At 40.8% G+C, this 14,094-nt stretch overlaps 1 protein-coding gene across 1 annotated transcript in view; it reads right to left on the bottom strand.

The window, feature by feature from the left end:
* per2 (period circadian clock 2) overlaps positions 1 to 14,094 on the bottom strand; it is a 76,045-nt gene that overhangs the window by 57,069 nt on the left and 4,882 nt on the right. The window contains exons 3-5 of the mRNA XM_041213982.1: positions 13,637 to 13,735; positions 12,060 to 12,214; positions 11,131 to 11,252 (exon numbers count right to left, since the gene is read on the bottom strand). Coding sequence (XP_041069916.1) covers positions 11,131 to 11,252; positions 12,060 to 12,214; positions 13,637 to 13,735 — 376 coding nt within the window. The remainder of the gene's footprint in view (positions 1 to 11,130; positions 11,253 to 12,059; positions 12,215 to 13,636; positions 13,736 to 14,094) is intronic.

Below are 14,094 nucleotides of genomic sequence, written 5' to 3'. Positions count from 1 at the left end.
CTGTGTTTTGCCTCACTCCCTTCTTAAACAGGGGGGGTTACATTAGCGATTTTCCAGTCCTCTGGGACCTTTCCTGACTCCAGTGATTCCTGAAAGATCGCCACTAACGCCTCTACTATCTCTTCAGCTATCTGCTTATTTCACTACTGATTTTCCTAATCATCTTTGTCTCATCAGCAAATTTAGCAACCATACCATCTATCTCTTCATCCAAGTCATTTACATAAATTGTAAAAAGTTGAGGCCCCAGCACTGATCCCTGTGGCACACCACTCGTTACGTCCTGCTAACCAGAAAAAGACCATTTGTGGCTACCCTCTGCTTCCTGTTAGCTAGCCAATCTTCTCTTCATGTCAATATGTTACCCCCTACACCATGGGCTTTTATTTTCTGCAATAACCTTTGATGTGGTACTTTATCAAATGCCCTCTGGAAATCTAAGTACAGTACAGCCACCGGTTCCCTTTTATCCATAGCACATGTGACTCCTTCAAAGAACTCCAATAAATTGTTTAAATCTGATTTTCCTTTCACAAAACCATGTTGACTCTGCCTGATTGCCTTAAACGTTTCTAAGTGCCATGCTCTCACATCTTTAATAACAGTTTCTAACATTTTCCCTATGATAGATGTTAAGCTAACTGGCCTGTAGTTCCCTGTTTTCTCTTTCCCTCCCTTTTTGAATAAAGGAGTTACATTTGCTATTTATAATGGAACCTTTTCCTTTTTAATTTTGGAAAATTAAAATCAAAGCATCAACTACCTCATGAGCCATTTCTTTCAAGACTCCAGGGTGAACTCCATCAGGACCTGAGAAAGGATTTTCCAGTTGGTGAGCAGGGGCAGGGCCCACTCGCCGACTCTTAAAATAACGCACGGTGACGTCGGGCGGGCATTGCGACGTCACCACATGTCATTTCGATTTTCAGTTCGGTGGGCGCACAAATTAAGGCCTGTTAAAAACCTAATTAAAACAGTTAAATGAGCTGCCCGTCCAACCTGGTTGGTGGGCAGGTTAAGAGCCCGGCGGCCTTTGCATTTTTCATGAAGCCACAGGTGGGATGAGGTTTCATGAAGTGTTTTCAAATTCACTGAAAATTATTTAAAGAGTTCAGTGATATGTCCCAGCTCACGTGACACTGTCACGAGGGGGCACATTTTGAAAGTTTTTCTTTTCTTTATTTAAACTTTAAAACCTTAAACTGATCTCCCTGAGGCACCAGAGGTGCATCCGGGAGATTTCTGCGCATGTGCGAAAGAGTGCAGGCCCCGGCTCAAGGAATCTCCCCCCACCCCTGCCCACACAGGGAGCGCACAGCGCCTCCGGGCGAGTGACATGCTGGGTGGGCCTTAATTGGCCCATCTACAAAATGGCGGCGCAGACCCAATCGGGTTCGCGGTCGCACCCGCCCACCCCCCCCAACGTTGGGAAAATTCAGCCCTGGAGATTTGTCAGCCCTCAGCTCCAATAATTTGTTCAATACCACTTCTTTGGTGATTGTAATTTTTCTGAGTTCCTCTCTCCCTTCCATTTCCAGATTTACAGCTATTTCTGAGATGTTACTCGTATCCTCTATAGTGAAGACTGCTGCAAAATGCCTATTCAATTCATCTGCCATCTCCTTACTTTCGACTATTAATTTCCCAGACTCACTTATTATAGGACCAACACTCACTTTATTAACTCTTTTCTTATTTATTATCAATAGAAATTTTTACTATCCATCTTTGTATATCCAGCTAGCTTTCTCTCATACTCCTAATTTTTATTTCCTTATTAATCTTTGTCATTCTTTGTTGTTCTTTATATTCTGTCCAATCTTCTGACCTGCCACCTATCTTTGCGCAATTATATGCCATTTCTTTAAGCTTAATACCGTCTTTAACTTTTTTGGTTAACCACAGATGGTGGGTTCACCCCATGGAAGTTTTCTTTCTCACTGGAATGTATCTATCCTGTGTATTCTGAAGTATCCTTTTAAAAGTCTGCCACTGCATCCCTATGGATCTTAACATCATTTGTCAGTTCACTCTAGCTAGCTCTGCTTTCATGTCCTCATAATTACCCTTATTTAAGCTCAAAATACTAGCCTTGAACCCACTCTTCTCTCTCACAAACAATGTAAAATTGAATCATGTTATGATTGCTGTTACTTAGGGATGCCTTCACTATGAGGTTATCAATTAATCCCATCTTGTTGCACAGTACCAGGTTTAGTATAGCCTGCTCTCTGGTTGGCTTCAGAAAGTTTCTTGGAATAGCACAATCCCAAAAACATTCTATGAATTCCTCATCTAGGCTACCTGTGCCCATCTTATTTTTCCAGTCTATCTGTAGATTAAAATCCCCCATGATTATCATTTTCTGACAAGCTCCCATCATCTCTTCCTTTATACTCTGACCTATCGTGTAGTTACAATTAGTGGGCCTGTACACCACTCCAACAAGTGACTGTTTGCTGTTATTGTTTCTCATCTTAACCCAAACTGCTTCTACATTCTGGTTTCCTGAACTAAGGTCATCCCTCTCTAATGTGCTAATACCATCATTAATTAACAGAGCCACCCCTCCACCTTTTCCAGCTTCTTGTCCTTCCTAAATGTCACAAATCCTTCAACATTCAGGTCCTAATCCAAGTCATCCTGCAGCCATGTCTCTGTAACGGCTATCAGACCATACTTATTTCTATATGCACTATCAGTTCATCTCTTTTGTTTCAAACACCATGTGCATTTAGATATGGAGCCTTTAATTTTGTCCTTTTATTATTTTTTTAATGTCTAGCCTTATCTGCTGATTTAATCTCTCCGTCCCTTCCTGTCATGTTCTGTTTATAATTTCCCATATTAGTACCTTGCTCTCTTGCCTTGTCTCTACTCTTTGGTTTACCACATTGTCCCAAATTTGATCCCTTGCCCCCACTATTTAGTTCAAAGCACTCTCACTTCCCTAGTTATGCAGCTCGCTCGAACATCAGTCCCAGCACAGTTCAGGTGTAGACCATCCCAATGATACAGCCCCACTTCCCCGCGCACTGATGCCAGTGCCCCACAAACTGGAACCCCCTTCTCCCAGACTAGTCTTTCAGCCACGCATTCATTTCTCTAATTTTATTTCCGCTATGCCAATTTGCATGTGGCTCAGCTAATAATTCAGAGATTATTACCTTTGAGGTTCTGCCTCTTAATTTTGTGCCTAGCTCCTCAAACTGCCTATGCAGAACCTCCTGCCTTGTCCTGCCTATGTCTTTGGTACCTACATGGACCATGACAACTGGATCCTCCCCCTCACACTACGTTCCCCTCCAGCCCCAAGCAAATGTCCGGAACTCCGGCACTATGCAGGCAACACAGCTGTCTGGATTCTCGCTCTTGGCTACAGAGAACAGTGTCAATCCCCCTTACTATACTACCACTACATTCCTTTTTGCTCCCCCCACTTGAATGGCTACCTGTACCACTGTGCTATGGTCTGACAGCTCATCCACCCTGCAGCCCTCACTCCCTGCCAAACAAGCTGAGAGAACCTCAAACCTGTAGGACAATTGAAGAGGCTGACACTCCTGCATTCCTGGCCTTTGGGACCCTTACCTGCCTCATTCACAGCCTCCTTTCCTTAACCACATTCCAAATCAGAAGACTCTATCCTAAGGGGTGTAACTGCCTTCTGGCACATGATCCTAGTTCTAGACCAGCAGTGAGCAAACTACAGGCTTTGAGAGCTTTTCATCTGGCCCTCAAGCTGCACTGTGTTCTAACAAGTTTTTAATACTTGTACTGAGAATCAGACACAGAGGACATGGAAATCAGATTATCCGTTTTATCTGCATAGAATAGAATGACCTTTATTGATTGACCACAGGAAGTGGCCCAGGTAAGTCAATGAGCAACGGCAAGTGGCAGGCTTTTTGTGGGCTAGAAACTGAGTGCATCTGCCATGTACTAGGATGTGAGCACATATGGAGGAGCACTGCGAATAGCACAAAGGTTTGCAACATGAGTAACCCTCTGATTATCTCTTTGATTCATGCCGACTGTGTGTTGAGCATTGGAACAGATTTAACTAAAGAGTTTAAAAGTGCCAGTGAGCATAACATATAGGTAGGTTATTTACCAGTTATTATGCCTATCAAATATTTTCATTGAACAAGCATTTATGATGTTCTGTTGAAATATTTTAGAGTAGATGTTGGATTGTTGGTATGTGATTTGTTTTTATCTATAATTGTTAAAATGCTATCTTCTTAAAGCTTATAATTCTTTAAAGTTTTCTGTTATTTAACAAAATTTACAACAGTTGTCAAGTAACCAGTTTTACAGTTTTAATAATGGCACAATAATATTGATAGTTAAGAAAGATTTCAGGTAAACCTGTACACAAATCACAGAAAATTAACATGCAGGTACAGCAGGCAATTAGGAAGACAACTGGCATGTTGGCCTTTATTGCTAGTACGTGGGAGTAAGGAAATCTTGTTGCAATTACACAGAGCTCTGGTGAGACCGCTCCTTGAACACTGGAGACCAAAACTGTATACATCTAAAAAAGGATATATTTGAGAAGGCATGTTCATTAGCATGTTAATAAGTGTCATTTTGCTTAAGTGTGGAAATTACATGGTGTTCTTGATACAATAATTGCCATAACAAATTTGAATGGCAGCTGTTAATACAATTAATTTTGATCATCCAGCCCAAATAATTGCCTATCCCTGTTCCGGACTCTCCAACCAGGGAAACAGCCACTCAGCATCTACTCTATCAAGACCTCTGAAAATCTCATATGTGTAAGTTAAATCACTTCTCATTCTTCTAAACTCCAGAGATTACAGGCTCACTCTGCTCAATCTCTCCTTGTAGGAAGATCTTCTTACCCCAGGAAACAATCCTGTGAACCCTCGTTGCACTAAGACAAAATATATCCTTCGTTAGATATGAGACCAAAACTGTAAACAGTACTCCAGTTGTGTTCTCACCAAAGCCCCGTCTAATTGCAGCTAGACTCCCTTACTCCAACACTCTTGCAACAAAGATCAACGTGCCATTTGCCTTCCTAAATGACTGCTGTACCTACGTGTTAATTTTCTGTGATTTGTGTACAAGGACAGCCAAATCCTTCTGAACCCCAACATTTAATAGCTTCTCACCATTTAAAAAAAATTGTTTCTGTCCTTCCTAGCAAAGCAAATAACCTAATTTCCAACGTTATGCTTCATCTGCCATCTTCTTGCCCACTTATCCAACCTTTGCAGATTCCCTTTGCAGACTCACTACCTATTTTCCTACTGAGCTTTGTACCACCAACAAACTTGTGTACATTACGCTCCGTTCCTCCATCTAAGTTATTAATATAGGTTGTAAGTAGTTGAGGCACTAACCAACACAGATTCTTGTGGCACCCCATGAATTACAGCCTGCCACTCCAAAAATGGCCCATTTATTCCTATTCTGTTTTCTGTCCTTTAACCAATTCTCTATCCATGCTAAGATGTTACCCAACAAACCTTTATTTGTGTGGCACTTTATTGAATATCCTTTGAAAATCCACTGGTTCCCCTTTATCTAACCTGCTTTGTTACATCCCCAAAAAAGCTGTTAATGGATTTGTCAAACACAATTGCCATTCATAAAACCATGTTGACTCTCCACAATGCTATTATGATGTTTTAAGTGCTCTGTTACCACTCCCTTAACAATGGATTCCAGCATTTTCCTGATGACTGCTGTCAGACTAACTCCTGTTGTTCCCTGTTTTTTTCTGCCTCCTTTATTGAATAGTGGTGTTATAGTTGCTGGGAACATTCTACAATCTAAGGAATTTTAGAAGATCACGAGCAGTGCATCCACTATCGCTGCAGCCAAATCTTTTAGAACCTTAGGATGTAAGCCGTCAGGTCCAGGTGGTTTGTTGGCTTTCAGTCCCATTAATTTCCCTAGTAATTTTTGTTAAGTATTAATTACTTTAACGGCAGAATTTTGCCCTTGGCATGCAGGCTTGACGGGGGCGGGAGAGAAGCCGATCGCGATTGGGCCCAGAAGGCAATTTCACACTGGTGGGCCAGTTAAGGCCTGTCCAGCGTGAAACATGAGTGGCAGTGCTCAGCGCTGCCTGTGCAGGCAGGGGGAGGATGGCAAGCTGGCCAAGCGTGAACTTCGCACATGCACACAAGTGTGCGCTACATAATCTCCCTGAGACAGAGTTGCCTCAGGAAGATGAAGATGTATGAAAAAAATAACTAAAAAAAATGTAACGAGACGTCCCCTCATGTGACTCTGTCACATGAGCAGGGACATGTTATTAATGAAAAAATAAAGTTTTCATTTACTTTTTATTTGCTTTTGGAAACCTCATCCCACCCATGGATGAGGTTTCCAAAAAAGTGCAAAGGCCGTTTAGCCTTTTTGTTTGCCCACTAGGTCGGATGGCAGCGAAAAATTTATATTAACTTTTTAATGGCCTTAATAGGCCTTTTAACTGTCAACGGGCACGCTGCTGACTTCGGCGCGCACCCGCCGACCAAAATGTCGGGGCGCATGCCTGACGTCATCGCACATCATTTTATGCTTGGTCGCGCTCACCCGCCAAGCTAAGCATTTTGCCTTAAATTCCCTGCTCAGATTAGACCCTTGGTTTCTCACTATTTCTGAGATATTTTTGTGACTTCTACTATGAAGACAGCCAAAATTGTTTATTTAATGCCATTTCCTTATTCCCCATTATAATTTCTCCTGCCTCAGCCTCTAAGGGACCCATGTATACTTCCACTACTCTTGTTGTTTTTATATACTGTTAAAGCTCTTACAATCTGTTTTTACGTTTCTGGTTAGTTTACTCTCATTCTATTTTCTCTATTAATTTTTCGGTCATCCTTTGCAGGTATCTAAAATTCTTCCAGTCCTCAAGTTCACTAATCTCAGCAATATTTTAATTCCTTCCTTTTAAGGTAATACCTCTTTAGATGACCACAGATGGATTTCTTTTCTCATTAAGCTTTTATTTCTCAATGGATCGTAGCTCATTAAGAATTATTGACTGGTTCTTTAAATGTTTGCTTTGGTTTATCTGTTGTCAAACCTTTTAAACTAATTTCCTAGTCTATCGTAGTCAACTAGTTCCTTATATCCATGTAATTGGCTTTATTTAAGCTCAATCACAAAGGTCTATTAATATTCAAGTTGTCTGATAAAAATTAGTTTGAAGCATTAAGGGGAGAATTTTCTCCCCGTCGGGGGGGTTGGACGGGAGCGAATGCAGAACCAATCGCTGCCTGCGATCGGTTGCGTGCCGTCATTTTACGTGAAGCGTACCTGGAAGCGCTGAGCGCTCCCTGTGCAAGCAGGGAGAGTAGGCTGAGTTGGGGTCTGTGCTCTTTCATGCATACCCACAAAAGAGTGCAGAAATCTCCCTGAGACACAGAGCTGCCTCAGGGAGATTAGTATCATTTTTAAAATTTTTAATTAAAAAAAAAAGAATTTTTTTAACCTGAGCTGGGACATGTCAATGAACTTTAATTAAAACTTTCATTCAATTTATAAACACTTCATGAAACCTCATCCCGCCTGTGGATGAGGTTTCATGATAAATGCGAAGGCTGCCTGGGCTCTTTGCCTGCCCGCCAACCTGAAGGTTGGACAGGCAGCTCTGTTAAGTATTTCAGTTACTATTTAAATGGCCTTAATAGGCCTTTGACAGTTCGGCGGCTGCGCAGCCAACTCCAGTGCACGCCCACCGAACTGGAAATCTGAATTATGCACGGTGACATCAGGATGCACACCTGATGTCACCGTGCGTCAATTTACGTGTCAGCAAGCGGGCCCCGCCCCCCAACTCGATGATTCTGGCCTAGGTAGACATATCAAGCAATTTTGCATACCAGCAGATCTTCTGTGGCACTGCTCATGAGTCAGAATATACACTGTTTTAGAACTGTTTATGCTATACAGGGTTTGGAATAAAGTCTAATTCCACATCTATTAAAATGTATCCTAGGATTTTTGTTGGTTAAGATCCACATTCTGCCCATGTCAAAAACATAACGAAATGTTTCTTTAATTTTGGTTTCATATTATTTACATCAGTGAGTCCAGCATCACAGATGTCAGTCTTAAGTCAATTAGATTCACTCCCTCTGACATCATGAGACAGCCAAATGCATTGCCTACAGCTCTGACAATATCCAGTTTGCATTTCTGAAGACTTGTGCTCTAGAACTAGCCACACCCATAAGTCAAATTCTTCCAGTACAGCTACAGCATTGACAATGTGAAAATTGCACAGGTATGTCCCGTCCACAAAAAGGACAAATCCAATCTGGTGCATCAGTCTACTCTCGCTCATCAAGAAAATGATAAGTGCTATCAAGCAGGATTTACTCACCAACAAACTGCTCACTAAAGCTTAGTTTGGGTTCTATTAGGGCCACTCAGCTCCAAACTTCATTACAGCCTCGGTCCAAATGTGAACAAAAGAGCTGAACTTTAGAGCTGAAGAGAGAGGCTTCAAGCAGTATTTCACCAAGGACTTCTAGTTAAAGTGAAGTCATTGGGAATCAGGGAAAAACTCTCCACTAGCTAGAGAATTACAGACCATAAAAGGAAGACAGGTGTGGTTGTTGGGAGGCCAATCATCTCAGTCCCAGGAAATCTTTGAAGGAATTCTTCAGGGCAGTATCCAGGGCCCAACAAACTTCAATATCAATGGCAATCCCTGTACACCATCCACAAGGCACAAGACAGGACTGTGATGACATACTCCCAACTTCCCTGGATGGATGCAGTCCAACACTACTCAAGAAACTCAACAACATCCAGGACAAAGCAGCCTGCTTGATTGGCACCCTACCACTGCCTTAAGTCTTAACTCACTCAACCACTAGCACACTGTGGCGACTGTATATAAAACTTAGAAGATGAATTGCAGCAACTTGCCAATTACCCTTTGACATCACTTTGGAAAACCACAACCACACCACTTTGAACAAGGGCAACAGATGCATGGGAACACCACCGCCTTCAGGTTCTCCTCCAAGGCACACATCCCAACCTGGTAATATATTGCTGTTCCTTCATCATCAGTGAGTCAAAAATTCTGGAACTCACCAGCTAACAGTGCTGTAGGTGTACCCACACCACAAAGACAGGCTCACCACCACTTTAAAAGTGCAATTAAGGATGGCAAGAAATGCTAGCCTTGTCAGCAATCCCACATCTGATGAAAAAAAAGGCTTTCATTTATATAGCACCCACCATGACCAAACATCCTGAAGTACTTTACAACCAGTGAAGCACTTACGAAAACAAAAATACCTGGAAAAACTCAGCAGGTCTGACAGCATCTGCGGAGAGGAATACAGTTAACGTTTCGAGTCCGAATGACTCTTTGTCAGAACATTTGTCAGAACTTCATCAGTCACTCGGACTCGATGCTGTCAGACCTGCTGAGTTTTTCCAGGTATTTTTGTTTTGGATTTCCAGCATCCGCAGTTTTTTGCTTTTATCTTAGTGAAGCACTTATGAAGTTCTGTCACTGTTGTAGTGTGGGAAATATGGCAGCCAGCCTGCTCACAGCAAGTTCCCACAAATAGCAATGTGAAAATGACCAGATAATCTGTTTTTATAATGTCATTGAGGGATACATTTTGGCCAGGACACTGGGGAAGCTCTGACCTTCTTCAAAATAGCACCCTGGGATCTTTTACATCCACTTGAGAGAGCGGGGGTGGGGAGAGAGGGAGTGTCCCGGTATAACGCCTGATCCAAAAGATGGCACCGCTGACATTGCAGGCACTGGACAGTGTCAAGCTAGATTGTCATGCTGAAGTCCTGAAGTGGGAATTGAACCTACAACCTTCTAACTCAGAGGTGAGAATGCTACCGACTGAGTCATGGATGAACAAACAAACGAAATTATAAAATGAAGGGTTCACAACAAGATGAAATTTGATAAGCAAGTCCCTAAATTTCAACAGTGCTCAATTACCACGGGAAGAGGGGTTGGGCAGGACTTCTTTCCACCTTGAAGCTGTAGAGCTAAACCTGCCACAAATCACGGCCTCAGCTAATTTAAATACATAGAGGTTGATAGGCTGTTGAAATATTGCCTGTAAACTGAAACAGATTTTGGCAACTTCCACAATATGGGTTTTAAAATTTGTAAGTTGAGCTCATAGAAGCATCACTGAGCAAATACAATACATAAAGATCAACTGGACTGTATTAAACATGGCAAGCCCTTGTAATTAGCATCATTCTTATTAAGCTGTGTCACACAGTGACTGTTCCTTCTTTTAGATTAGAAATCTCAGCATATATGCAATGGTTACTTCTTGCCAGTTTATGCATTTAGAGAAATCTGAATTTTTTTTCAAAATAGTGTCTAAGATCTAGAAAATTTTAGAGGGCCTAACAGGGTAAGGTAGGTAAATAAGAAATTGGACGAAACACATTATATTATACGTTATTAGATACATAGCACTGAGAAAGGAACATTACAAAGGAAGAGGCATATGCTTTCTTTTGTTGGTCATGCTGCAAGTTTTAACTCATCCATGCAAAACAAATAATGTAAATTTTATAAAATTTTGGACTAGGCTAGCATGTAATCAGTATACTTACACTACCAAAGTGACACTACCAAAGGGAAGCTGAAAACTTCTGCCTGCACCAAAGGCTCAAAAACAGAACAGGAACAGAACAGAAAGTGCTACTCAGATCAAATGGTGTGACACTTGTGCGTACAGCCTCAAAATTCTTCTGAGCTTCAAAACCAGCAATATTCCCCAATAGTGACCTGATACAAAAAGTCCTAACTGATGAAATATAATAAATTCTTGCTATTAAAATGAAAAGGCACAATCTACCAGAACGCCTGCAAATGGTAGTTACATTGGAACAGCAGTTGGCTATTCAGCCTCAAGGCTGTCAATCAGTTAGATAATGGCCGATCAATATCGTAACTCCATTTTAACATCTTAGTTCCATATCCCTCAATACACTAACTAACTATAAGTTGTTTGGTTTTCTTTTAAGGAATAGAAAAATGTTTACAAAAATAGCATTTATATTAGCTTTGTGCAGAAAGAGCCTATCACAAAGGCTTATGCACTATACTTTGATAGCTTCAGTACTTACAGCATTTTTCAAGGTGTATTCAGAAGTGATGTTCTCTACCTCATCAACTGTGAAGGAGTTCATACTCAAACTACTTGGTTCAGAGTCGTCATTCATTAGAAAATTATAGTATTCTTCATTAGCTGCAGCAAAAATAAACAACAAAATGTTAGCTACATTTAAACACTTATTGAATGAAAAGTGTAATACTCAAAATCATCATCTCAAAATGCTTAAAGACAAAAAGTATCTGCCCCTTTCTGATTTAGCATGCAAAGGCCCCTAAAAAAATTAAAACAAACCTGCTAGACATATCATGAAAGAATCTAGTCAAACTTTGATAGTGAAATGAAACTAAGGAGTGTACAATTATAAAAGCAAAAAACTGCAGATGCTGGAAATCCAAAACAAAAACAAAAATAAAAATACAGACTCGAAACATTAACTGTATTCCTCTCTGCAGATGCTGTCAGACCTGCTGAGTTTTTCCAGGTATTTTTATTTTTGTGTTGAGTGTACAATTATTGTCACAACAGTGCTTTCCTCGCCAATGCAACAGCTGCTAAGAGAATGGAAGGTACTTTAACCCTATCTGCCCAGTGGATAGCAGACAGATGTGCGGTTAAAATCACCCTGGTTACTAATTTTCCCTCAAACCGAGGGAAGACTTTGACCTGCTCTACTAAGCAAATGGCAGGAAAATGCAGCCAAAATTCCGGTTAATTCATTGGGACCTGACTGCAATTTTAACTTGATAGTTCAGTAGGAAGTCAGTAGTTTGAAATTTTCTTTTAAAATTTCCCTCCACATAGTGATAGCCAGCTTTTTGTTTTAATTCCATATATGCTAATATTCTTGACTCTATGGAGGTAGGGTACAGGTGAAAGTGCCTCTCGCTTGCCCATCCTCAAAAATGTTATTCTCTTAAAAGTATAATATTGCAAGCCTACCTCTGACTTGTTTTACACATCGCAGTGCATACTTCAGTGTAGAAAGTGTCCTGGATTTTCCTTTAGTCATCTTATCAGATGGCAGGTGCCTTTTTAAGACACTCAGTGCTTTAATCAACTCTTTCTGTGTCTTTGCTTTAGCGGATTGATCGCTACTGCAATACAAATACAAACTCACAGATTTAGCCCTATATTTAAAGTTTTATTTATAGGCAACACTCATGGCCATCACAAGCTATTATCAAGCAAGTTACATAGACTTGGCTTTTCACCAATTCTTCTCATGGTAGTCATTTCACTCGCTGATTTAGTTCATTTAATTTAAACAGGGCAAAACGTGAGAAGTTTACTGTGATTCCACTGTTGACTATTCCCACCACCATATCATAGAAAAAATAGCTCACTGAGTTTATTCAGAGTAGTTGAGCTATAAAAACCAATAATATTCCACTTTTATTCCCCTGTCTGCGCTGGCTAATCTAAAGCCAGGCAGTAATAGCACTGCAACTCAGCACAGGTCCAGTGGGTTTGAAAAAAGGGGGTGGAAGGATCTAGTGACCCTTGCTGGAAATATGCAATGCGGGCCTCAGGTGATTATATCAGTCCACATGCTTGACTTTCACTCATGAGGCTCACAATGAAAAACAGGACTTGGATGAGCTCTCACTGGGCACTTAGACGTTGTAAAACCGTATCTGGCAAGGGATGAAGATCTTCAGGTAAAGGATATGGAACAAAAAAAGTAACTGACAATTAAACTGTCCCCACGAGCCTGCCATTGTGTCTGGCATATCTGTACATAACTTGAAGGAACAAGCCCACTATTTTAGGTGATGCAAAAATTTTAAATCAGTACACATCATACTTCCAAGAACTGTTAAAGGGAATTTCTAATTATTAAGACAGACAGCACAAATGAAAATATCTTATAATCTATAAGAAATAAAGAATGTAACTGCAAAGCAGATTGCGCTGGGGCCAAAAAATTGTACTTGTAACAGACCAGTATTCATAAATGAAACAAATACAGAGTCATTAAATGCAATATATCGATGTGTTGCTTCATGAGTTTTGTGAGGGGTTGAAATCTGCAAAGCACTGCAGGGAGCTAGCCATCAATAAAAACGTGTTGCATATGTCACGTTTACTGTTAATCCACTGTCTAACTGAGATGGGAGGGAACAAGAGAAGAAAAAAACTACTTAAAAAGGGTAAGTTTATCAGTTCTCTGGCTTACAGGCCAGGCTCACATTTGTTCCCACTGAAAAACTCCCATAGCCAAGAATCAAATATGAACTGCGCCCCTTAGCATTAATTGGTACCTTACTTAGAAAGGCAAGTGTAGAAAATGGAATATGTCAGTGCATTGAGGTGTTAAACAGGTTGCAATTAAAGTGCATGGATGAGCAGATTAGAGGGAGTTTACTATGTATACATATGATGTGCCTAACTAACAAGTACTTGGTGCCAAGAAAGTAACTAAAGAGATAAAAAGTGTTGTATTTACCATTATCACCATTCCTCACTTTAAGGAACTAAAAAATTACCCAAAAGAGTTAAAAAGAACCAGCACCTACCTGCAACCACTTGTTGAGGGATTGTCTTGTTCCGAGCTAGCACTAATGAGACTGAATCCATTTGAGCTGCTGCGAAGTGACAGGCTCTGGGAATTGGAACTGCGTAATAAAAAAAAAGTATCACTTTTATCCCCTAGGACTGACATTATCCCTGTAATAAATGTCCAAAGCAAAAGCAATGTTAAAACATAGCTTCACGCATTTACCAAGCTTCACACTGAGCATTACTGTTGACCAAGTTACAAAATTAAGTTAGAGTTCCCTTCTGAGCTTGGACACTTCGGGGAGGGGGTGGTGGATTTCAACTGCCAGGCAGCTACGACATGTGGGTAGACTGCTGTGAAGCTGTGATGGGAAGCACAATTCATTTCAAGGACTGGGCCTCATTAATATGAAGATAGCAAAGTGTATTGATATAATTCGCAGTTCTAGGCCAACGTATCAAGTGGCCCAGAGGC

Source organism: Carcharodon carcharias, chromosome 2 (assembly GCF_017639515.1).
Source record: "Carcharodon carcharias isolate sCarCar2 chromosome 2, sCarCar2.pri, whole genome shotgun sequence".
Lineage (NCBI taxonomy): Eukaryota > Metazoa > Chordata > Chondrichthyes > Lamniformes > Lamnidae > Carcharodon > Carcharodon carcharias.
Note: the sequence above shows the minus strand (reverse complement) of the source record. Positions and strands in the feature narration are given on the sequence as shown.